The 23,601-nt window shown below is 41.1% G+C and overlaps 1 protein-coding gene across 1 annotated transcript in view; it reads right to left on the bottom strand.

The window, feature by feature from the left end:
• The window catches only part of LOC149258727 (beta-adaptin-like protein A), a 312,511-nt gene that overhangs the window by 237,851 nt on the left and 51,059 nt on the right, over positions 1 to 23,601 (bottom strand). The window contains exon 3 of the mRNA XM_089416040.1: positions 2,274 to 2,398. Within this exon, the coding sequence (XP_089272166.1) occupies positions 2,274 to 2,398 (125 nt within the window). The remainder of the gene's footprint in view (positions 1 to 2,273; positions 2,399 to 23,601) is intronic.

The following is a 23,601-nucleotide window of genomic DNA, read 5'->3' as shown; positions in this document are numbered from 1 at the left end:
AACACAAGGCCCAAACAGGATGCATGGCAGAGATGTGCAGTAGAAACCCGAACACAACTAGAAGTCTCCAAATATTGGGACTAAGAGTGTATTGGTGATTTTATGGTGAATAACAAAAGAATATTTATGTTGGACGTTGGCAAAAAGTTGTCAGGGTAGCCATACAGTTCTAAATTATGCCTGGAAAGGACAACTTTCCAAGGCAATCATAGCACTAGAATTTAGTTGATGAGGAAAGTTGTCAAGTAAGCCTTAGGACTAGGCAATTTTGTTGCCAAGGAGGCAGTGGTAGGTGATAGAAATCATGGTTGGAGGTGAGAATACACTCTAGGAGGCAACCAGAGTACCAGGATGTTTGAAATTCAGGGTGTTGAATTTGATTACTATGTGGAAGGTTTTTTTCATTTATATGGTTGAAAAATAAACAAAAAATTCAGTTAAAAAAATGTTGAGCTTAGTACCTGGTCAATGGAGGTTGTTGGCTTTTCTGGAACTAATCATTCCAACGTTTAGACCATACTAAAATTTGATAGAAAATAAAACCAGGCATTGGTGTAAAAGCAAAAAATGAACACCCATACACACTTTATAAAATGAAGAGAGACATCAAAAAAAGAGAAAAGGAAAACTTATGTATGATAGACAGAAGGCCTAAACAGGATGCATGGCCAAGATGTGCAGTGTAAAGCTATACACAACTAGCAGTCTCCAAATAGAGGGACTAAGAGTATATTGGTGATAGTCTTGGGAACAACAAAAGCATATTTTTACTGGAGCTTGGCAAGAAGCTGCCAGAAATCATAATAGCCATAGAGTTATGAATTATGGTTGGCAAAGGGAAGTTGCCAAGGAAACCGTAGAGCTAGAATCTTGCTCACAAGGAAAAGTTACAAAGTAAGCCTTAGGCTAGTAAATTTTGGCAAGGAGACATCGCTAAGTGATACAAATCATAGCTGGAGGTGAGATTCACTGTAGCAAGCAACCATAGTGCTGGGTGATTCATCAGAAGTGTTTTCCAGAGGAATAAAGATGACATTACATAAACAATATCATGATTGTCTATTGAACAAACAAGAACAGCAGTTCTACCTTCGAGATGAAGGAAATAGCAATCGGAGGTTCAGAGAAGCAGTTAAAGATGATTTGATTCCAAGATACAAATCAGAGGGAAACGTAAACAATGTGAAAACAAGTTATGGGAGCAGAAGCATTAACAGAAATGATGCAGACAAGTATAAAATGTGCATGAAGCATATTAGATCAAAACAGTGTTTGTATCACAGCAAAAAGATCTCTATATTGCTCTGTTAGAATGAGAATGTAAATGAAAAAGATGCTCCATTTCTATGCTATTTTCTATCATACATTCTATGCATAGGAGTACATATAAGATGAGAGATATCTCAAAGCACAGGATAACTAACTACTATATTTAAGATCTAGCAGGGCTAATATGGTTACAGATTGTCATATGAATAAGTCTTAGTAACCAGGATAAACTCCCAAGTTAAAAGAAACTTTAAAATGCAATTTATCACGCACTAAACCAATTTACAACTACATAGGAGTATCTAATATTCTCCTACATATTTGGCAACACTTAAAAGTCTTCCAAATTTAAGGAATTGGTAGTAATGCATCCTTGGGGCGCTAACTAAGAAGTGTTGAAAAGAAAATACATGTGTCATAAGAAAACCTTCCACCTAAATGATGCAGACAAGTATAAAATGTGCATGAAGCACATTAGATCAAAACAGTGTTTGTATCACAGCAAAAAGATCTCTATATTGCTCTGTGAGAAAGAGAATGTAAATGAAAAAGATGCTTCATTGCTATGCTATTTTCTATCATACATTCTATGCATAGGAGTACATATAAGATGAGAGCTATCTCAAAGCACAGAATAACTAACTGCCTATATTTAAGGTCTAGAAGAGCTAATATGGTTACAGATTGTCATATGAATAAGTCTTAGTAACCAGGATAAACTCCTAAGTTAACAAAAACTTTAAAATGCAATTTTTCACGCACTAAACCAATTTACAACTACATAGGAGTATCTAATACTCTCCTACATATTTGGAAACACTTAAAAGTCTTCCAAATTCAAGGAATTAGTAGTAATGCATCCTTGGGGCGCTAACTAAGAAGTGTTGAAAAGAAAATACATGTGTCATAAGAAAACCTTCCACCTATTCTCATGTTTCTTGAAAAATCAAGAGATGTAAATACAGATACAAACAAATCAGTCTTTACAACAAAATGAAACATACCTATTCAAAAGAGCATAGATCACTGGCTTACTCAAAAGCAATTCCTTCTCTCTAGATGCTTCCTCAGAAGAGTTTCCTTCCAAGGTCAAAATTTCTTGAAGAGACGACAGGCAATTGGCAACAACCTATTATTGTACGAAATCCGCCGAAAAAAACAATTACTACCAAATTTTCGAACAGAACAAAGCCCCAACAGCAGATTGTTAAAAAATAATCAAACTTCCAAACAACAGAAATGAAAACAAATTCCAACTAAAACTCCAGTATAGAGATTTGCATGTGAGAAACCAAACTTCAATAAAGTGGTCACTAGAACAATGCATGTCACTTAAACGATGCAATAACATGGAATCTCATTTCCATTATTTAGAACAAAAGACAACCAACTCAAAATAAAAAATCAAATCAAAAATAATCTAATCTTCGACCACTATCAAAGAAAGAATTCATGTAGACCAATATGACTGCAAAACAATCTTGAGAATTTCAAAAAAATATGCCAAGCGTTATCTAGCCAGTTATTTTGAGTTTCCTACAATTGATATAGGACTTCAATTACCAGAAAATTGTTATTGGCCTCACAATGTAATGACTAATTACAAATGAAAATTGAAACTGAAGTTTTGTCAATGTCCTCTGGTGACCAAAAGTAATCAAAATTTCTAGATGATTTTTTGTTGGGTACAAAAATATTCAAAATATCATGATATATTGCCATAATATCGCAAGTTGACAAAAACATCAGCAAGGGTGTGAGAAGTTGGCTATAAAGTTTGACTTTTTGGATATTTGCAATATGTCATGAGCTTTTCACCTTCCCAATGGTATCATCGCAAAAAAATGCAATTTTTTGAGTCATATGAAAATATTCAAAATAACACAATATGTCAACGAAATATCACAAGTGAGGCGTATGAAAATATTCAAAATAACACAATATGTCAACGAAATATCACAAGTTTATAAAACATAAAGTCCTATAATAGTCGAAGTCTGATTTTTTAATTCCTTAAGTTCATCGACATTTTTCAATATTTTCCCCAATAACATTCTTTCCACACCCGCAACGATATATTGTTCATCATGATATTGCAAAATTGATCAACATGTAAATAAGATAAGATATTTATATTAATGTCCAACAAATGACCACAAAAGTAGGTCAATGTGACTGTTGAGTACAATGATGTCGATACAAGCAAGAGTACCAAAAGGTCTCCTATATAAAGAACAAGAAATAAAGTAGAAACATAATGTCTATATGCTAAAACATGGAAAACCCTTGACTCCAAGTTCCGGATGGCCGCAGAAAGGAATCAGGGACTAGGTCATAATCCACTAGATCTAGATCTATCTCTCCTAACTCTTGAGGCCAAATGAAGAAAACTCATAATATAATGGTGCCCCGAAGTAGGGCTAGGGGAAGATCTAGAGCCTCCATTGTGCTACATCCGGGAAGAAGTAACCCACCGCTAGTGTCTAGGTGACCTCAGTTGGTAAGAGAATTGATCTAGCAATGTCTCTGAGGTCTCTAGGGAAGGAGAATGGTTCAACAATTAAGGGAGTGCTTCATGCACATCCAAACATTCACTTATGTAAACTAAGTATAATCACACAAAAAACAATAAGAAAAGAGACAAAAAGAAGCCAATTAAAGGTCTGCCTACTTTTGAGTTGTAACCAATAGAGTCTAATTATGAGTCCTAATTGACAAACCTAGACACTATATAGCCTAGTGAGCTACCTCGACTAGTTGAGCATTATGAATTAAATTAGGAGGTCTTAGGGTTGAGTCCTCGAGCTAGATACCCTTGTTATGTATTTGATTTGGTGGGCCTCACTTGATGTCCCTGACTCCCTACTAGGTAAGGTGCACTAAGTTTATGCCACCCGCTTTACACTAGGTACCATCCTTAGAATGAGGGGAAATTCCCAGGAGTTAGCTAAAAGAAAAGGAAGAAAATTGTGAAAAGCTTGAAATAGAAATTGTCTCATTAAGGAAAGAGCTAGATAAGCTCAACAAAAACAAGAAAAGCTCTCAAATCCTGGATACTATTCTCAGCAGTCAAAGATCACCATCTGACAAGACCAGTGTTGGTTATATGGGTGAGATCTCATACAAAGAAGATACAAACACCAAGTCACCAGGTAAGGAAGTTAAAGAAAAACCTAAAAGCTCCAATCTCAGCAAGAGTAAGGACAAGAGACAGGAGTCTGGAAATACTGCTACATCGAAAAGCTAAGTTGATGCACTCAAGGGGTCCATTCACAATGCAGGCAGCAATATGATAAGGAACGAGGACCAACAAAGATTTGGATAGTCTCCAAAGCAGATCAACTTCAGAAGAACTATTCCATCAAGGCAACCATACTCAGCCAGGTATCAAACTATTTTTTGGGTCATTGTTTTTCATGCAAAAAAATTGGTCATCAAGCAAGAGATTGTAAAGCTTATGTGAAAAATTATTATGAAATAGGTTCTCATCAAACCTCTAAAAATAAGCTCGTAGACATCAAAATCAAAGATATTGATGATAGCAGAAATCATAATTCATTTGCACCATTATCCAAGTATAGTATAGAGTGTTATAGATGCAACAATTTTGGACGTGGCACAAGATTGTCCTACAAGATCAAGAGAAGGATTTTATAAGAGAAAACAAGAACCACAAACTGAAAAATGAAGATTAGTTATCTATGCTCGAAACAATCAAAGTCAGTGGTTGATAGCGGGTGTTATAGACACATGACCGAAGATCTCTAAAAGAAGAAAAAGGAGGAAATGTGTCTTTTGGAGACAATGGATCTGTAAGAATCACTGGAAGACGTACCGTAAGCCTTGACAATGTTAGGACTAAAGCACAAAATGTTTTGTACGTTGAAGGACTCAAACATAATATTTTAAGTGTCAACTAGATGTACAATCAAGGTTATGATCTCACTTTTCATGCCAAAGATTGTGAAATAAGAAAGATTAATTCAGGAAGATTAGTGGCAAGATCGATAAGGACTCTAGGAAATGTATATATTCTTGATAAAATTTGAGGAGAAAAATGCTACATTGGACAGAATGATGAGGGTTGGTTACAGCATAAAAGCTGTCAAAATTGGCAACTAGGGCCAAACTCCATGTGGATCACCTTATTTATGGCCTCTGATATTTTTCCTAGATTCCTCTCATCGAGAGGTGTAGGATTGATATAAAGATCATCCGATTCCAATAAGTATTTATGGAGATATGAATTTATTTTGATTATGGACAAATTGTCAAGGTCGGCCTGCAAACTTATGTAGGCTCAAAAGCCCAACAGTCACATCTATTCACCCTCAACGTTTGCATATAAATACAAGGAGCCTCCTCCTCATTTGGACAATTCATTCACTCATCTTCTCTCTCTCTCCTACGCATAAAAGGAGCCTCTCTCTCTCACACATGTGGCTAAAAGGAAGACGTCCTAGGGCAAGGAAGACGCAGAAAGAAGGACGCTAGGGCAGCAAGTCATCTCTTTGACCAGCGTTGACCAAGCATTGACCATCCAGAAGTGCGGATTGGGTGTGGTTGCCTCTCCTAGGCAGGCCGCAATTTTTGGCATGAAAACCGAGGTGATCTGACCTCTGGTTTGACCAATGTTGACTGCCCTAGTTTAGGGCTGCAAGTTGACTTCAGAAATCTGCAAATTGACTGTACTTTTGGGGCTGTTCAAGGGTTGTTTCTTCAGGCTGTTCGAGGACAAGTTGACCGGAAATTGACCAAGCATTTTAGAGGTCAATTTCAACTAGTTTGACCAAGTTTGACTTTGTTGATCTAGGGTTTGTTGCTGCTGATATAAAATTACAGAATTCAGATTTTGTATTATTTCTCTCTGCTGAACTATTGAAGATAAAAGAAGATTTGATCAAAGGGTTTCCCCGCATTGGGGTTTGTCCCTGGCTAGCTGCCACATCTTGTGTCTCTTGTCTTGGCTTGTTTTCTGTTGATCATTTAATGTTCTATCTGCACTTTACTTAATGTATATGTGATTGCTAATCTGTGGGTAATAAGAAGAAAAATAAGTAAATTGCTCTAAGCATAGAACATACCATAATTTAACATGGTATCAGAGCTGAGGTGAAGACAAAGCCCAAGCAAGAGCAAGAGCAAGAGCAATCACCAAAGAGAAGGTTGGCAAGGCTATCTGAAAGAAATCATGGGGTCCTCAACACACTTCCCTGCTGAAGAGAAACTCCGTGAGAAGTCTAACTATCACGGATGGAAGATGTCTCTCGATCTAACATTAGAAGAACAAGAAGTGTTGGACCACGTGAGAAGCGGAATTGTTGAGCCTCCATCAAATGTATCCATTGTTGCTAGGAACAAATGGACCAAGGGAGAAGTCAAAGCAAGGAAGATCATCCGAGACTCTATCGACAAGCGCTTGGTGGCCTATGTTTCCGAGCTGAACACCTCCAAGGAAATCTACGATAGACTGGTGAGTTTATTTAAAGTTAATGATGCAAATCAAGTCTTGTTTCTTAGACATAAGCTAAAGGAAATTAAGAAGGGAAAAGATGAGAGTATGCAAGCATATTTCTTAAGGATCACGGAGATCAAGAATGATCTCCTATCTATTAGGGAAGTAATTCCTGACAGTGAAATGACACTCATAACTCTTGGAGGACTACCATCTGAATGGTATATATTCAGGACTACTCTTCTCAACAATAACGTAATTCCTGGATTTGAGGAATTAATGGCTAGATGCATTGTTAAAATTGGCAACTAGGGCCAAACTCCATGTGGGTCATCTTATTTATGGCAGCTGATATTTTTCTTGGATCCCTCTCATCGAGAGGTGTAGGATTGATCTAAAGATCATCCGATTCCAATAAGTATTCATGGAGTTATGAATTTATTTGCGTTATAAGACAATTCATCAAGGTCGGCCAGCAATCAAATAAACCTCACATGTGCTCAACGTTTTAGTATAAATAGAGGTGGCCTTCAAGTCATTTCAACACACTTGGGATCTCTTCCTCTCTCTACTTGCCTTTGGGTTTTAGTAGGAGGAGAGATTCTAAGGAATAACATTGCCCTGATCCAGAGGGCAGAAAGCCGGAACTGCCGGAAAAGCTGGAACTGCCAGAAAAGCCGGAAAAGCCAGAACTGCTGGAAAAGTTGGAATTGCTAGAAAAGCCAGAAAAGCAGGAACTGCCGAAAAAGCCGAAACTGCCAGAAAAGTTGGAACTGCTAGAAATGCTGGAACTGTCGAAACTGCCGAAAAAGCCGAAAAAGTCGGAACTGTTGGAACTGCCGAAAAAGCCGGAACTGCTGGGAACAACCGGAACTACCGGGAACAGCCGGAACTGTCGGGAACTGCCGAAACAGCCGGAGCATCTGTCTCCGAAGGAGAGCAGCATGCAAGGGACAGCTAACTAACATTGGGACAGTTGTATGGTACTTAGCAGCAAATACACCAAGCATGCAATGTTACAGCTAGCATGCAACAACAAGCATGCTAAGGACAACAAGCATGCTAGGGACAACAAGCAAGCAAGGGACAACAAGCAAGCAAGGTGCAACCAACACATAGGTCAGGATGGCAACATGGTGCAGCAATGGCACATAATGCAGTACAGTGATGGGTACAGTCATGATTAATGAAGCGTGATGAGATGCAGCATAGTGATGATGGGTGCAGCATGGTGCAACGCGGTGAGGTGCAGCATGATGACAAAATGCAGCGCAACGATAGGTGAAGGAGTCACCTTGGAGAATTAGTTGAAGCAGCATGTCTTCAACTAATCTCATGTATCATCTTCTTAGAGATGATCTATGCTCTTATCTAGATAAGTCAAAGTGTTGACTTCTGTTGTAAACGTACTATCTCTCTCTCTCTCTCTGTTGAACTATTAAAGAACATATAAGAAGAATTGATCAAGGGTTTCCCCACATTGGGGTTTGTCCCTGGCTAGCGCCACATCTTGTGTCCTCTTGTCTTGGCTTGTCTTCTGCGATTTATGTTTTTGTTCTATCTGCAGTTTACTTTAATGCTAATGTGATTGCTAATCTGGAATAGATATGGAGCTAACTGTGAAAATTGAAATAAATTTCTCTAAGCATAGAACATACCTAAAATTAACATGGTATTAGAGGTGAGGTGAAGACAATGCCCAACCAAGAGTGAAAGAGCAATCACTAAAGACAGTTGGGAAAGGACAAAAGGATCAGTGGATTCCTCATCCCTCTTCAAATTCACAAAGGGTGAAGTTGAAGCAGAGAATATTATCAGAATGGCGCAGCGGAATATGGCCTACCTAAAGATCACTTCATTGGAAGACCAAATCTTAGGGTGGAAGGAAAGGCAGATAACTAGTTCGGCCATTATGCGAAGGAGTGTCCGAATGGCAGGGACACATCACTTGATGATGATAACAATCATTCCAGGGACATCTTCAATGATCAAAGGAATGACAGGTAATGCAGGTCATCAAGGAAATGATCGACTCTTCATAGAAAGCAAGGAACCCCAGGTATGAAGAATCAAATGTTGTTTCTGATAAGATAAAGAAGCGTTATCTTGTATTGGCCCTCTCCTTCAAATTCTTTGGGAATCTGGCTTATAGATTGTAGTGCTTCAAGGCACTTCATCGCATAGATGGGTGCACTCTCTAATTTGGTAAAGATGGAAACAATCATGGGATTATACTTGGAGCCGATGCCACCTGTCCCGGAAAGGGTGTAGGGAATGTTAACTCTCAATTGGATAAGGGTAACTCGATTCATTTACAGAATCTCTTTTATGTACTTGATCGCAAGAAGAACCTGGTGTCCATCTCGGAAATGGAAGTCAAAGGTTTTAGGGTGGCATTCATTGATGGAAAGGTACATGTTAAAAAATATAATTTTCAATGATGCTTTTTCTCATGGGTTCGAGGTTGGCAATTTGTATCAAGTTGCAGGATGGTCCATTGGGGATCATGTCCATTGACATATCGCATCTATAACACCGAAGGTCTACCTATGGGGCCCTACCTGATGTGAGTCAAATGGTGATAAGGATGTCTGAATTCAAGTAGAGGATGAAGGTACATGTCTGAGATGTACCGAAGGAAAATCTTATAAGGGGACCATTCCCCTCACGCAGCAGGTCCACAGGTTTGGAACAACCCAAGGAGTTTGAGATTCATGATCAGGGATCTCATGTATACAGGTGGAAGAAAGCCCTCTATAGCTTGAAGCAAAACACCCCAGGCGTAGTATGAGAGGATTGATAGCTGTCTGATGAAGTTGAGATTCACTAGAAGTGAAACCGATCCAAACCATTACCCGAAGGTTGTGGATGATAGACCTCTCATACCGGCACCTTATGAGGACGACCTATTTCTGACAGGTGTAGACCCTCTCATTTGTAGAAGTAAGAGGGAGTTGGATTCCAGATGTGGAATGATAAACTGCAATCTTGTGACTACCTCGAGGATCTTAACTTTCAGAAGTTATATGGTAGTGATGTCGGACCAGATTTGGGAAATACCTCTGAGTTTCATAAACTCATTCACGTTGATGTTCTTGGTGAACTTCCGAACGGACATATGTTTTGCAGTTAGCATGGTGAGCTCATATTTGGTTGAGCCTCACTGGATTGGTGCCAAGAATCTTCTGAGATATCTTCGGGGCACAATCTCTCATGGATTGAGATACACTGCCGAAAATATGAAACTGCATGATTATTCGAATGTTGACTGGGCAGGCAGTGTGGAGGATCACTAGAGCACTTCCCAGTGTTGATTCTCTTTGGATTCTGCTTCAATATCATGGATGAGCAGTAAGCAGAATTCGGTTGCTATAAGCATCGCCGAGACCGAATACATAGCTACGAGTATGATCTCGTGTGAAGCTGCATAGTTGCAGAAGCTCTTAAGTGAGCTGTTTGTACACATGATGAATACCGCTGTGATTCTCTGTGACAACCAGAGGGGGGATTCAATTATTGAGGAATCCTGTATTCAATGATTGCTCTAGCAGATAGACATCAGATACTGCCTTATCTGTGATATGGTAAGTCGATGAGCAAGGAGGCTCCATCGCATTGACACTGATGTACAGGTCGCAAACATTTTGTCAAAGCCCCGGGGAAAGGACAAATCTGTGACTTTCCTGAACGACTTGGAGTCATTGAGAGACCTTCATATAAGGGTCATGCATGATTGCATGCATTGAGCTCTGGGAGCTCTGGGGGGCTTGGGGTACTTACTGGAGCAACATACGACCACAGGGCGACTCACCCTCCCCTGGTGGTGCGCTATGAACACGACGATTAGTTCTTCTGTGGGCCGGGATGATTAGTTCTCCCGTGGCAACTGTGGAACAGGATGATTAGTTCTCCTGTGGGTCAGGATGATTAGTTCTCCCGTGGCAACTGTGGAACAGGATGATTAGTTCTCCTGTGGGCCGGGACGATTAGTTCTCCCATGGCAACTGTGGAGCAAAATGATTAGTTCTCCTGTGGGCCAGGATGATTTGTTCTCCGTGGCGACTATGGAACAAGATGATTAGTTATCCTGTGGGCCAAGATGATTTGTTCTTCGTGGCGACTATGGAACAGGATGATTAGTTCTCCTATGGGCCAGGATGATTAGTTCTCTGTGGAATCCACTAACAAGACGATTTGTTCTCCTTTGGACAGGATCATTAGTTCTCTTGTCGAGGCATCTTACCCATGCAGTCTGGGACTCATGGGAAGTACCTCTCATCTAATCAATGAGCAGGGAAATGAGGATAGAGACCATAGTAGTACTATCGATGGACACATCGTTGTATCTACCGTACTCCCTATGCTAGGATGACCTCCATTGATCTGGGATCAGTATGAGTGGTTTGAGACACTCTCTTGTGACATTGATCTGGGATCAATGAAACTGATCTAGGATCAGTATGAGTGGTTTGAGACACTCTCTTGTGATATTTATCTGGGATCAATAAAACTGACTTCGGGTCAATAAGAGTGATGTGACACACTCTCTTCAAGATGAAACTGACTTCGGGTCAGTAGAGAATGGTATGAGACATTCTCGATCAATTCCTCTTCTTCATGGTTTAGCAGAGCAGAGCAAAGCTCAGCAGATCAAAGCAGAGCTGAGCAGAGCAAAGCTCAGCAGAGCAGAGCTCAACAGATCAGAGCAGAGCAGAGCAGTGCAGGGCACTGATGGCAGAGATAGTACAGTCGGACATATGGATCAACGGATGGAGTTCTCCCTAGTTGAGAGGGAGTGTTAAAATTGGCAACTAGGGCCAAACTCCATGTGGGTCATCTTATTTATGGCAGCTGATATTTTTCTTGGATCCCTCTCATCGAGAGGTGTAGGATTGATCTAAAGATCATCCAATTCCGATAAGTATTCATGGAGTTATGAATTTATTTGCGTTATAAGACAATTCGTCAAGGTCGGCCAGCAACCAAATAAACCCCACATGTGCTCAACGTTTTAGTACAAATAGAGTTGGCCTTCAAGTCATTTCAACACACTTGGGATCTCTTCCTCTCTCTACTTGTCTTTGGGTTTTAGTAGGAAGAGAGATCCTAAGGAATCACGTTGCCCTGATCCAGAGGGCAGAAAGCCGGAACTGTCGAAAAAGGCAGAAAAGCCGGAACTACCGAAAAAGCCGGAACTACCGAAACTGCTGGAAAACCCGATAATGCCGGAAAATCCGAAACTTCCAGAAAACTCGGAAAAGCAGGAACTACCGGAAATGCCAGAACTACCGGAAAAGTCGGAACTGTCGGAAAAGCCGGAAAAGCCGGAACTGCCGAAAAAGCCAGAAAAGCCAGAATTGGCGGAAAAGCCAAAATTGCCGGAAGAGCCGGAAATGCCGAAACTACCGGAACTGCCGAAACTACCGGAATTGCCGAAAAAGTCTAAACTGTCGGAAAAGCCGGAAATGTCTAGACTGCCGGAATTGTCAGGAACAACCGGAACAGCCGGGAACAGCCGGAACTACCAAAACTGCCAGGAACTGCCAAAACAGTCGGAGCATCTGTCTCCGAAGGAGAGTAGCATGCAAGGGACAGCTAACTAACATTGGGACAGTTGTATGGTATTTAGCAGCAAATACACCAAGCATGCAATGTTACAGCTAGCATGCAAGGGACAACTAGCATGCAACAACAAGCATGCTAAGGACAACAAGCATGCTAGGAACAACAAGCAAGCAAGGGACAACAAGCAAGCAAGGTGCAGCCAACACATAGGTCAGGATGGCAACATGGTGCAGCAATGGCACATAATGCAGTACAGTGATGGGTATAGTCATGATTAATGAAGCGTGATGAAATGCAGCATAGTGATGATGGGTGCAACACGGTGAGGTGCAGCATGATGACGAAATGCAGCACAACGATAGGTGAAGGAGTCACCTTGGAGAATTAGTTGAAGCAGCATGTCTTCAACTAATCTCATGTCTCATTTTCTTAGAGATGATCTATGCTCTTATCTAGATAAGTCAAAGTGTTGACTTCTGTTGTAAACATATTATCTCTCTCTCTCTCTCTGCTAAACTATTGAAGAACATATAAGAAGAATTGATCAAGGGTTCCCCACATTGGGGTTTTTCCCTGGCTAGCGCCACATCTTGTGTCCTCTTGTCTTGGCTTGTCTTCTACGATTTATGTTTATGTTCTATCTGCAGTTTACTTTAATGCTGATGTGATTGCTAATCTGGAATAGATATGGAGCTAACTATGAAAATTGAAATAAATTGCTCTAAGCATAGAACATACCTAAAATTAACGTAGATGCATTCAAGAAGAAACGAGGATGGAAGAGCAAGAAATGCCCATACTTAAAGGTCATCCCTCTGCCTTTTCTTCTCATACTAAAAGAAGAAACAATTCCGGGGCTAAATTCAAAGGAAAGGTTGGACCAAAGGGTGGAAGAAAAGGACGATGTTACAATTGCAATAAAACGGGTCACTATGCAAGGGAGTGCCCTGATAAAAGGGACTCACACCAGGACGATGATCAAAATCCCTCTCAAGGAAATCAAAGGAATGGCAGGTCAAATGGCAGAGGTAAAAGAAGTGTCGGAAATCAAGGAAGAGGACAACCATTCAAGAAGGCAAGAAATTCCAGGTATGAATCTAACACTGTTAACAATAAGCAAGATGAATATTATCTACCAGCAGCTCTATCTACTACTGCTCCCCCGGACTCGCTGGGAAATTGGCTTATTGATAGTGGTGCCTCAAGGCACTTCACTGGTTACAAAGAAGCTCTCTATAATCTGATAGAGAAGGAAACCAACCTGGAAATTTTTCTTGGAGATAATTCAAAATATCCCGTGAAAGGCATAGGAAATGTCACTCTTCAATTGAATCAGGGTAATACCATCCACTTACAAGATGTATTATATGTACCTAATCTCAAAAAGAACTTGGTGTCCATTTCGGCTATGGAAGACAAAGGCTACAAGGTGACCTTCAGTGATGGCAAGGTACGTGTATGGAAAAATAACTTTAAAGATGCTTTTACTCTTGGGTTTCGAGTTGATTCATTATATCAGGTCGGAGGAAGTCCGCTGGGTGTCATGTCTTGTGACACATCTCTTCAGTCCGAACTATGGCATCGGAGGTTTGCTCACCTTCATTATAAAGCTCTACCAGATGTAAGAAAAATGGCGACCGGGATGCCCGAGTTCGGGTTAGAGCAAGAATGTGTATGTCCAGGATGTGCCGAAGGAAAGCTCAAAAGGGGACCATACCCCTCAAGCCAAAGCAAGACCTCCGATATATTGCAGTTGGTTCACTCAGACATATCCGGTATGATGCCTATGAACTCCTTGGGAAGATATTTATATTACCTCACTTTTACAAATGATTATTCTCGCGAGACTTGGATATACTTCTTGAAAAAGAAGGATGAAGTGTTCTCCTGGTTTTGACACTTCAAAGCCTTGATCGAGAATCAAACTGAAAAGAAGATCAAGACCTTAAGGACTGATAATGGGACTAAATATGAATCCAATGAGTTTCATGACTTTTGCAAAGAGGCTAGCATTAAGAGGGAGACTACCACGCCATATACTCCTGAGCAAAATGGTGTGGCAGGAAGAATCGTACAATTGTGGAAGCTGTCCGTGCTATGCTCCATGATCAAAGACTTCCGAAGTTTCTATGGGCCGAAGCTGCAAATACCGTTGTATATGTACAAAACTGATGCCCTCATCAAGCATTGGGTTCCAAGACTCCCGAAGAAATGTTCACCGGTAAGAAACCTGACGTATCTCATTTTAGAATTTTTGGAAGCCCTGTATATTTTCATGTGCCTAAAGAGAAAAGGAATAAATTGGGTGCATCTGGAAATAAAGGAATCTTCGTGGGCTATAGCAAAAATACTAAGGGCTATAGAATCTATGTAGCTGGTCAAAGGGAAGTCGAGATTAGTCATGATGTCACCTTTGACGAAGATATGGCTCTTAGCAAAATAGACAATCTTCCTACTTTAAGGGGATCTAAAGAAGCTGACACCGGGGAACCGAAGGAAAAGGAAGATGAGACGATGCCCGATGTGGAAGAACCTATGGATCCTATTGATCCTCCTCCACAAGAGCCTTCCTCTTCTAGGAAGAGGCCTTCATGGCTTAGGGGGACACTTGATGATGTTGAAGGACACATTGCACCCAGAGGAACCTTCCGTGAAAGTAAGAAGCCGAACAGGTATCAGGGATACCTGACCATCATGAGCACGATCATCCAAAATGAGCCTTCATCATTCACAGATGCTGTCAAGCATCAAGTATGGAAGGATGCTATGACCAAGGAATATGAGTCCATTATGAAAAACGATGTTTGGGATGTGGTCCCCAGACCCCAAGACAAAGCAGTTGTCACTTCAAAATGGCTTTACAAGATATAGCATGCAGTGGATGGAAGTATAAGGCTCGTTTTGTCGCTCGTGGCTTCTCCCAGAAGGAAGGTATAGACTATGACGAGATATTTGCACCTGTTGCCCGATATACCACCATCCGCTCGATCATAGCCCTTGCTGCTTCGCAAGGATGGAACCTACATCAGATGGATGTCAAGACTGCGTTCTTACATGGTTCGATCAAAGAGGAGGTCTATGTGGAGCAACTCGAAGGATTTGAAATTTATGATCGAGAATCTCATGTGTGCAGGTTGAAGAAGGCCCTCCATGGGCTAAAGCAAGCACCCCGAGCATGGTATGAGAGGACTGATAGCTACTTGATGAAGCTAGGATTCACTAGGAGTGAAGCCGACCCTAACCTTTACTTTAAGGTTATAGATGACAAGCCTCTCATACTGGTGCTATATGTTGACGACCTCTTTCTAACAGGTGCAGACCCTCTCATTCACGAATGTAAGAGGGAGCTGGCTTCTGAGTTCGAGATGAAAGACCTAGGACTTATGCACTATTTCCTAGGACTGGAAGTCTGGCAAAAACCAAGGGAGATTTTCCTATCTCAAGGAAAATATGTGGTGAAGATATTGGAGAGATTCAGCATGGTGGACTGCAAGCCCGTAACTACCACAATGGAGCTTGACTTCAAGAAGTTAAGTGGTAGTGCTGTCAGACCTGTTTTACGAAATGCTACCGAGTATCGTCACCTCGTCGGAGCATTAATGTTCTTGGTGAACTCTCGTCCAGATATATGCTTTGCAGGCAACACATTGAGTCAACATATGGTTGAGCCTCACACTCACATTGGATTGGTGCCAAGAATCTGTTGAGATATCTTCGTGGCACAATCACTCATGGATTGAGATACACTGTCAGAGATGTGAGACTACTTGGGTATACTGATGCTAATTGGGCAGATAGTGTAGTGGACCAAAAGAGCACTTTCGGGTGTTGTTTCTCTTTGGGATCTGCCTCAATATCCTGGATGAGCAGGAAGCAGAAGTCGGTGGCTTTGAGCACCGCCGAGGCAGAGTACATTGTTGCTAGCATGGCCTCCTGTGAGGCAGTCTAGTTGCGAAAGCTCTTCAGTGAGTTGTTTGGATTTACATTGGATACCACCGTGATCCTATGTGACAACCAGAGTGGGATCCGTTTATTAAAGAATCCCGTATTTCATGATCGCTCCAAGCATATCGATATCAGGTACCACTATATTTGAGATATGGTGTAGCGAGGAGCAATAAGGCTCCAACATATCGGTACAGATGAACAGGTCGCCGACATTTTGACAAAGCCCCTAGGAAAGGTCAAATTCCTAACTTTCTGAGAATGACTTGGTGTCATTCAGAGACCCTCTTATGAGGGTCGAGTATGATGTATTGAGCTCTGGGAGCTCCAGGGGGGCGCGGGGTACTTCTTGGAGCGACATGTGACCACAGGGCAACTCACCATCCCCTGGTGGTGCACTATGTACAGGGTAAAGGTTCAACCTTCCCTTGTGACACCCCGTGGCGACTGTGGAACAGGATGATTAGTTCTCCTGTGGGCCAGGATGATTCGTTCTCCGTGGCGACTGTGGAGCAGGATGATTAGTTCTCCTGTAGGCCAAGATGATTAGTTCTCCGTGGCATCCACTGGACAGGATGATTCGTTCTCTTGTGGACAGGATGATTAGTTCTCTTGTCGAGGCATCCTACCCATGCAGTGTGGGACTCATGGGAAGGACCTCTCATCTGATCAATGAGCAGGGAAATGAGGATAGGGACCATAGTAGTACTATCAATGGACGCATCACTGTATCTACCGTACTCCCTAAGCTAGGATGACCTCCATTGATCTGGGATCAATGATACTGATCTGAGATCAGTGAGAGTGTTTAACACTCTGAGATTGACTTCGGGTTAGTGGAGGATGGTATGATACATCCTCGATCATTTCTTCTTCTTCATAGTTCGAGCAGAGCAAAGCAGAGTGGGGTCAAGCTCTACAGGACAGTGCATTTGATGGATGGATAGCAGCGACGGTCCGACGGATTGCAGATGAAGTTCTCACTAGTTGAGAGGGAGTGTTAAATTGGAAACTAGGGCCAAACTCCATGTGGATCACCTTATTTATGGCTTCTGATATTTTTCCTAGATTCCTCTCATCGAGAGGTGTAGGATTGATCTAAAGATCATCCGATTCCGATAAGTATTTATGGAGATATGAATTTATTTTGATTATGGGCAAATTGTCAAGGTCAGACTGCAAAGTGCAAACTTATGTAGGCTCAGAAGCCCAACAGTCACATCTGTTCACCCTCAACGTTTGCATATAAATACAAGGAGCTTCCTCCTCATTTGGAGGATTCATTCACTCATCCTCTCTCTCTCTCCTACGCATAAAAGGAGCCTCTCTCTCTCACACGTGTGGCTGAAAGGAAGACATCCTAGGGCAAGGAAGACGCAGAAAGAAGGACGCTAGGGCAGCAGGTCATCTCTTTGACCAGCGTTGACCATCCAGAAGTGCGGATTGGGTGTGGTTGCCTCTCCTAGGCAGGCCGCAATTTTTGGCATGAAAACCGAGGTGATCTGACCTCTGGTTTGACCGGTGTTGACTGCCCTAGTTTAGGGCTGCAAGTTGACTTCAGAAATCTGCAAATTGACTGTACTTTTGGGGCTGTTCAAGGGCTGTTTCTTCAGGCTGTTCGAGGACAAGTTGACTGGAAATTGACCAAGCATTTTAGAGGTCAATTTCAACTAGTTTGACCAAGTTTGACTTTGTTGATCTAGGGTTTGTTGCTGCTGATATAAAATTACAGAATTCCGATTTTGTACTGTTTCTTTCTGCTGAACTATTGAAGATAAAAGAAGATTTGATCAAAGGGTTTCCCCGCATTGGGGTTTGTCCCTGGCTAGCAGCGACATCTTGTGTCCCGTCTTGGCTTGTTTTCTGTTGAACATTTAATGTTCTATCTGCGCTTTACTTAATGTATATGTGATTGCTAATCTGTGGATAATAAGAAGAAAAATAAATAAACTGCTCTAAACATAGAACCTACCATAATTTAAATAAGAAAGATTAATTCAGGAAGATCAGTGGGAAGATCAATAAGGACTCTAGGAAATGTATATATTCTTGATAAAATTTAAGGAAAAAAATGCTACATTGGACAGACTGATGAGGGTTGGTTACGGCATAAAAGGCTAGGACACTTGAGCTTTGACAGTTTGGTAAAAATCAACAAAACACCGACAATGAGAGATATGCTCAAAATCTCGAGACCAACAAGCACCACCTATGAATCTTGCCAACATAGGAAACAAACAAGAGTGAGCTTCAAGTCAAAGGAGTGCTCGACACCAAGGACACTAGAGCCTGTTCACGCAAAACTATGCAGACCAACAAGAACACCAACTCTGCAAGGAGAAAGGTACTTTATGTGATTTATTGATGATTATACTATAATGGTTTGGGTTTCATTTCTTACAGCGAAATTAGAAGCACTAGATACTTTCAAATCATTCAAAGCATCAAATGCCTAAGAGTAGATAGAGGAGGTGAATTTACCTCAAATGACTTTAATGAATTCTGTGGGAAGTATGGAAACAAGAGACAACTTTCAGTTGCAAGAACTCCACCACAAAATGGAGTCATAGAAATAAATAACAGATCAATACAAGAAATAGCAAGAACAATGTTGCTAAAAGCCAAATTACCAGATAAGTATTGGAAATAAGCAATTGCTACAACAGTTTATACATGAACAGGGCACCATTGAAATTCTATGCCAAGTGTAGTAGAATACAAACTTCTGCCTGATAATTACTTCTTAATGATTTTCAAAGAGTAATTTTTGTGCCACTGCTGTTATTGAATAATTATACTCAGAAATCTCAACAATAAATGCAGCAGATACAGTAAAGATCATACAAAGACAGCCATGCACAGTAAACACACAAATTTTCACCTGGGAAACCCAACCTTGGGAGAAAACCCTCCCAACACATTTTCTGGAGGAGAAATTGTCTTTTCAGCAAGGTTTACCAGTCAGAAATTATGTCTAGAAGTTTGTGCCAAAATACAAGTCAAATACCAGTCAAACATGATCAAACAGTTGCTAATAAACCAGTAAAATCAACATGGTCAATGCTAGTCAAACAAACTTTGCGGCCAACTCAGCCTGATCAACTCGGACCTACGATCAAGGTCTGTGGTCAAACTGCACGTGCAGCCTGTGGTCAACTTGCACGTGTGGCCTGCAGTCAACTTCAGTGAAACAGCTCAATCAAATAGCTCGGTCAAACAGTCAATGCAAACTAGTCAATGGTCTAGTCAAACTCACTTTCTTCTACACACGTGCGGCCTCCAAAAGGAATGATAGAATGATAAAGAGAGATGAAAAAATGATCTCTAGCAACAAATTTCTCCTTGGTTGAATCTCTCCTCCACTAAAAAAGATTCAATGGGCTTGTTATGTTGATAATTGCCTCTCACATGCTGCCTATTTATATAGATCTCTAATGTGGAGTGGAGACCCATCAAGGTGGCTTCTCATCACAAGAAACCCCTTCACTAATGGAGCCTACATCACAACTCAACATTAGACTAGAATTGTTTACCCCTTTGTTGGGTGAAAAACCCCAATCAATAAACAATTCAAACCTGCTCTATAAAAAATAGATCACTCCATCCCGGAGCACAATGTGAGCATCGTGGGCCATTCACCCCTAGCCAAATCAGCATGGCCCCATGGGTGAATGTATCAATCTCCCCTAGTCAAATCAGCATGACCCCATGGGAGAAAGTCTACCCCTAGGCCATTCACCCCTAGCCAAATCAGCATGGCCCCATGGGTGAATGTACCATTCCCCCACTAGTTAAATCAACATGATCCCATGGGAGAATGTTTGCCTGATGCTGCAAAAACATCAACACTCCCTCTCAGCAAGGGAGACATTTTGCATCATGCCAAACTTGTCTTGGAAGTATACAAACTTCCCCCCTAAACAGAGGCTTGGTGAGAATGTCTGCAATTTTCTCGTCTATGGATATGTACTAGAGCTTCACTACTCCCTTCTGCACCATGTCTCGGATAAAGTGATATTTGATCTCAATGTGCTTCGGCCTGTCATGAAATATTGAATTCTCTAAAAGCTTAAAACAGCTTTGATTATCATAATATATCAAGGTCATATCTACCTCTTGTTCAAATAGCCCTGCAAGCACATCCGAAGCTACACTGCTTCCTAACTTGCAGCACTGGCTACGATATATACCGCCTTTGTTGTACTAAATGCGATAGAAGTTTGCTTCCTCCTAAAACAATATATCATAGTTGATCCCAAGCTGAAGCAACACCCCAAGGTGCTCTTTCTATCCACTACACTCCTAGACCAATCAGAATCAACATATCTCTACAGCCTCATTTCACCACTTAAGACATATCTCTAACCATATCCAACTATACCATGCAGGTACCTCAACACGTGTTGTTGTAACCCAATGTACATGCCTCAACTCAACCATATACTGTCTTAGGGTGTTCACTGCAAAGCAAATATCTAGCCCGATGTTAACTAGGTACATCAATGATCTGATCAACTGCTTGTACATAGTGGGATCCAATAAATCTGAATTTGAAGCGGAATCACTAAGCTCCTTCAGATTGGTCACCATAGGTGTAGTCGCGAACTTGTCGTCCATCATACTGAATCTCCTCAAGATCTGCACTGTGTACTTCCCCTGTACAAGGAAAATCTCACCAAGTCTCTACTACACCTTCAATCCCAAGAAATAGTGCATCAACCCAAGATCCTTCATCTCACACTCTAAGGCCAACTCCCTCTTGCACCCGACAATGAGCTTCTCTGCCCTAGTAAGGAATAAATCATCAACATACAGCACCAAGATCAAAGGATCACCGTCAACAACCATGAAGTAAAGGTCAGGATCCGCATCACTCTTATTGAAGCCCAAACTCATCAATTATCCATTAATCCTGGAATACCATGCCCTAGGTGCCTGCTTGAGTCTGTACAAAGCATTCTTCAACCTAGCGATTCGAAGAAAGGTCTCATCACAGTCCTCTCCCTCTTTCTGGGAGAACCCTCTTGCCACAAACCTCGCTTTGTACTTCTCGATGCTGCCATTTGTTGCATGCTTGATCTTATAGATCCACTTGAAAGTCACTACTGACTTCCCCTCTGGTCTCAAAACTATCTCCCACAAATCATTCTTCATGATGGACTGATACTCCTCCATCATGGCATCCATCCAAACCTATTGGTTTGTTGCCTCCTCATAACTAGAAGGCTCAAAATCAATGATGTAGCTCATCAATGCCATATAACTCAAGAACCTTTGTGATCGTCTACTCTCCCTGAAAGTACCTCTAGGAGCTGCATGCCTCTCTGCATCCTGCAAAGTGTCATGAAACCATATCAATCTCTCCCTAGTCCTTGCAACATCTCTAGGCGAGTCCACTAACCCTACTGACTCCTCCTGATAGTCAGAAGGATGAACAACAAGACTAGACGAATCAATCTCAACATCCTTCGGAGCCTCCTGCTCCTCACTATCAATCTCCATACGAAACTCTCTAGACCTCTTGAAGGCTACCTCCTCATCAAAAGAGTCATGTACCAATGCCTAAGCTGATCATCCTAACAATTTGTACAGTCCTCCCTCTCGAACACCAATCACTCATGTTGAGTGTATACTCGAGCCCTTAGGCCATACAAGAAACTGACCATCAACAAATGCAACTCTATAACCTCCATCTCCAATGTTGAAATAGAGAGCAGGTTTTTCTTCAATCCTAGTACAAACAATACATCTCTCATGTGTAGAGAATCTCTGAACTCCAACTAAAGCAATGTTGTCCCAATTCCTTTCACTGCATACTTGGCATTATCTCCAAGTTCCACCTGCAATGATGAATCCCTCTCTACCAAATCCATGAGGGAATCTCGTGAACCTATCATGTCCCTAGAAGCACCATTGTCCATCAACCAAATATCACTATTGTTAGTAATAGTGCTTGTAAGAGCGGAGAAAGAAATATTCCTTCCGAATATCATTAGCAATCTCATCAAGTTTAGATTCCTTTGTCTTCTTTTGTGGTAGTTGCTCATCATCAACAATAACATTGATTGTGGATGCATGCTGCTTTTCCTTCCTTTTCTTCTAAGGACACTAGGAGGCATAGTGACCAAATGTATGACATTTGAAACACTTGATCTTTGAAATATCCTTCTTCTTATGGTCTTGAACTGGAGTTGATCTTCCACCTATATTTTTCTTACCAAAATTTCTTCTTCCTTTTCCTTTCCTTGCATGAGTTGCAAGGGCTTGAGTTTCTTCATCCTGAGGTCTCTACAAGTTGTTCTTAGACAACAATCTGACCTCCTCTTGGACACAATCAATCCAAAGCTAATCAAACTTGGGTAGCTCAGCTCGTGCACAAATACCCTGTACAAATGGATCCCATGAAGAAGGAAATCCATTAAGAGTCATTGTAACAAGCTCTGCATCATCAATGGTATCTCCAATGGCCTTAAGTTGATCTCTCAACTAGGAGACTCTCATGAGATAAGTGGCAATTGAATCTAATCTAGACATCATGATACAACAAAGTTTATGTCTCAAGGCCAATTTCCTACTAGTGTTCTTACTCTCGAACAATCCCACCAAGGCATCATACATCTCTTTGGCAGTCTTCAACTCAGCAACATGTGGAATCAAGTGGTCCTTGATGGAATCTATCAAGATCCTCTTAGCCTTTGCTTCATTCTTCTTATGCCTAGCTTTCTCCTTAACATCTTGAGGTTATGAGACAATTTCCTTCACATAATTATGAATATCATTTTCTTCCAAGACAAGAATTTTGGTCTTCCAAGATTTGAAATTTGTAGCACCATCCAACCTATCTTCTACTCTGAGACTAGGCACCATCTTGACAAGAAAATTGAAGCCTGTACAAGCTGCCTAAATACTAGAATCTACGGTTGTTCAACGGCTGATCTTTCAACAAAGCTCTGATACAATGCTGAAATTCTATGGCAAGTGCGGTAGAATACAATTTGTTGCCTAATAATTACTTCCTAATGATTTTCAAACAGTAATTTCTATGCCACTGCTATCATTGAATAGCTATCATTGAATAATTATACTCAGAAAATATCAACAATAAATGTTGAAAATAGTAGCAAGAGAAGGTCCTTCTCAACTTGTGCCTTAGTCAAGAAAGACCACAAACAATCTTCCTTTAGCATGCACGAGTTCCTAGGAAATAGGAACAGTCATGGAGCAGTTAACTCATGCGCAGGAGTTGGAGGCTCAGTTTTGTTTGTCTCCAAGTGCGAGTTTATTTTTGGAAGTGGACGAGTTAGTGAGCTTCAGTTTCTAATTGAGGCAGGACGAGTTAGAAGAGTCAGTTTGACTCAGTTAACAAA

This window comes from Pinus tabuliformis, chromosome 6 (assembly GCF_031772625.1).
Source record: "Pinus tabuliformis cultivar Carrire ecotype Pingquan chromosome 6, CPIR1, whole genome shotgun sequence".
Classification (NCBI taxonomy): Eukaryota; Viridiplantae; Streptophyta; class Pinopsida; order Pinales; family Pinaceae; genus Pinus; species Pinus tabuliformis.
Note: the sequence above shows the minus strand (reverse complement) of the source record. Positions and strands in the feature narration are given on the sequence as shown.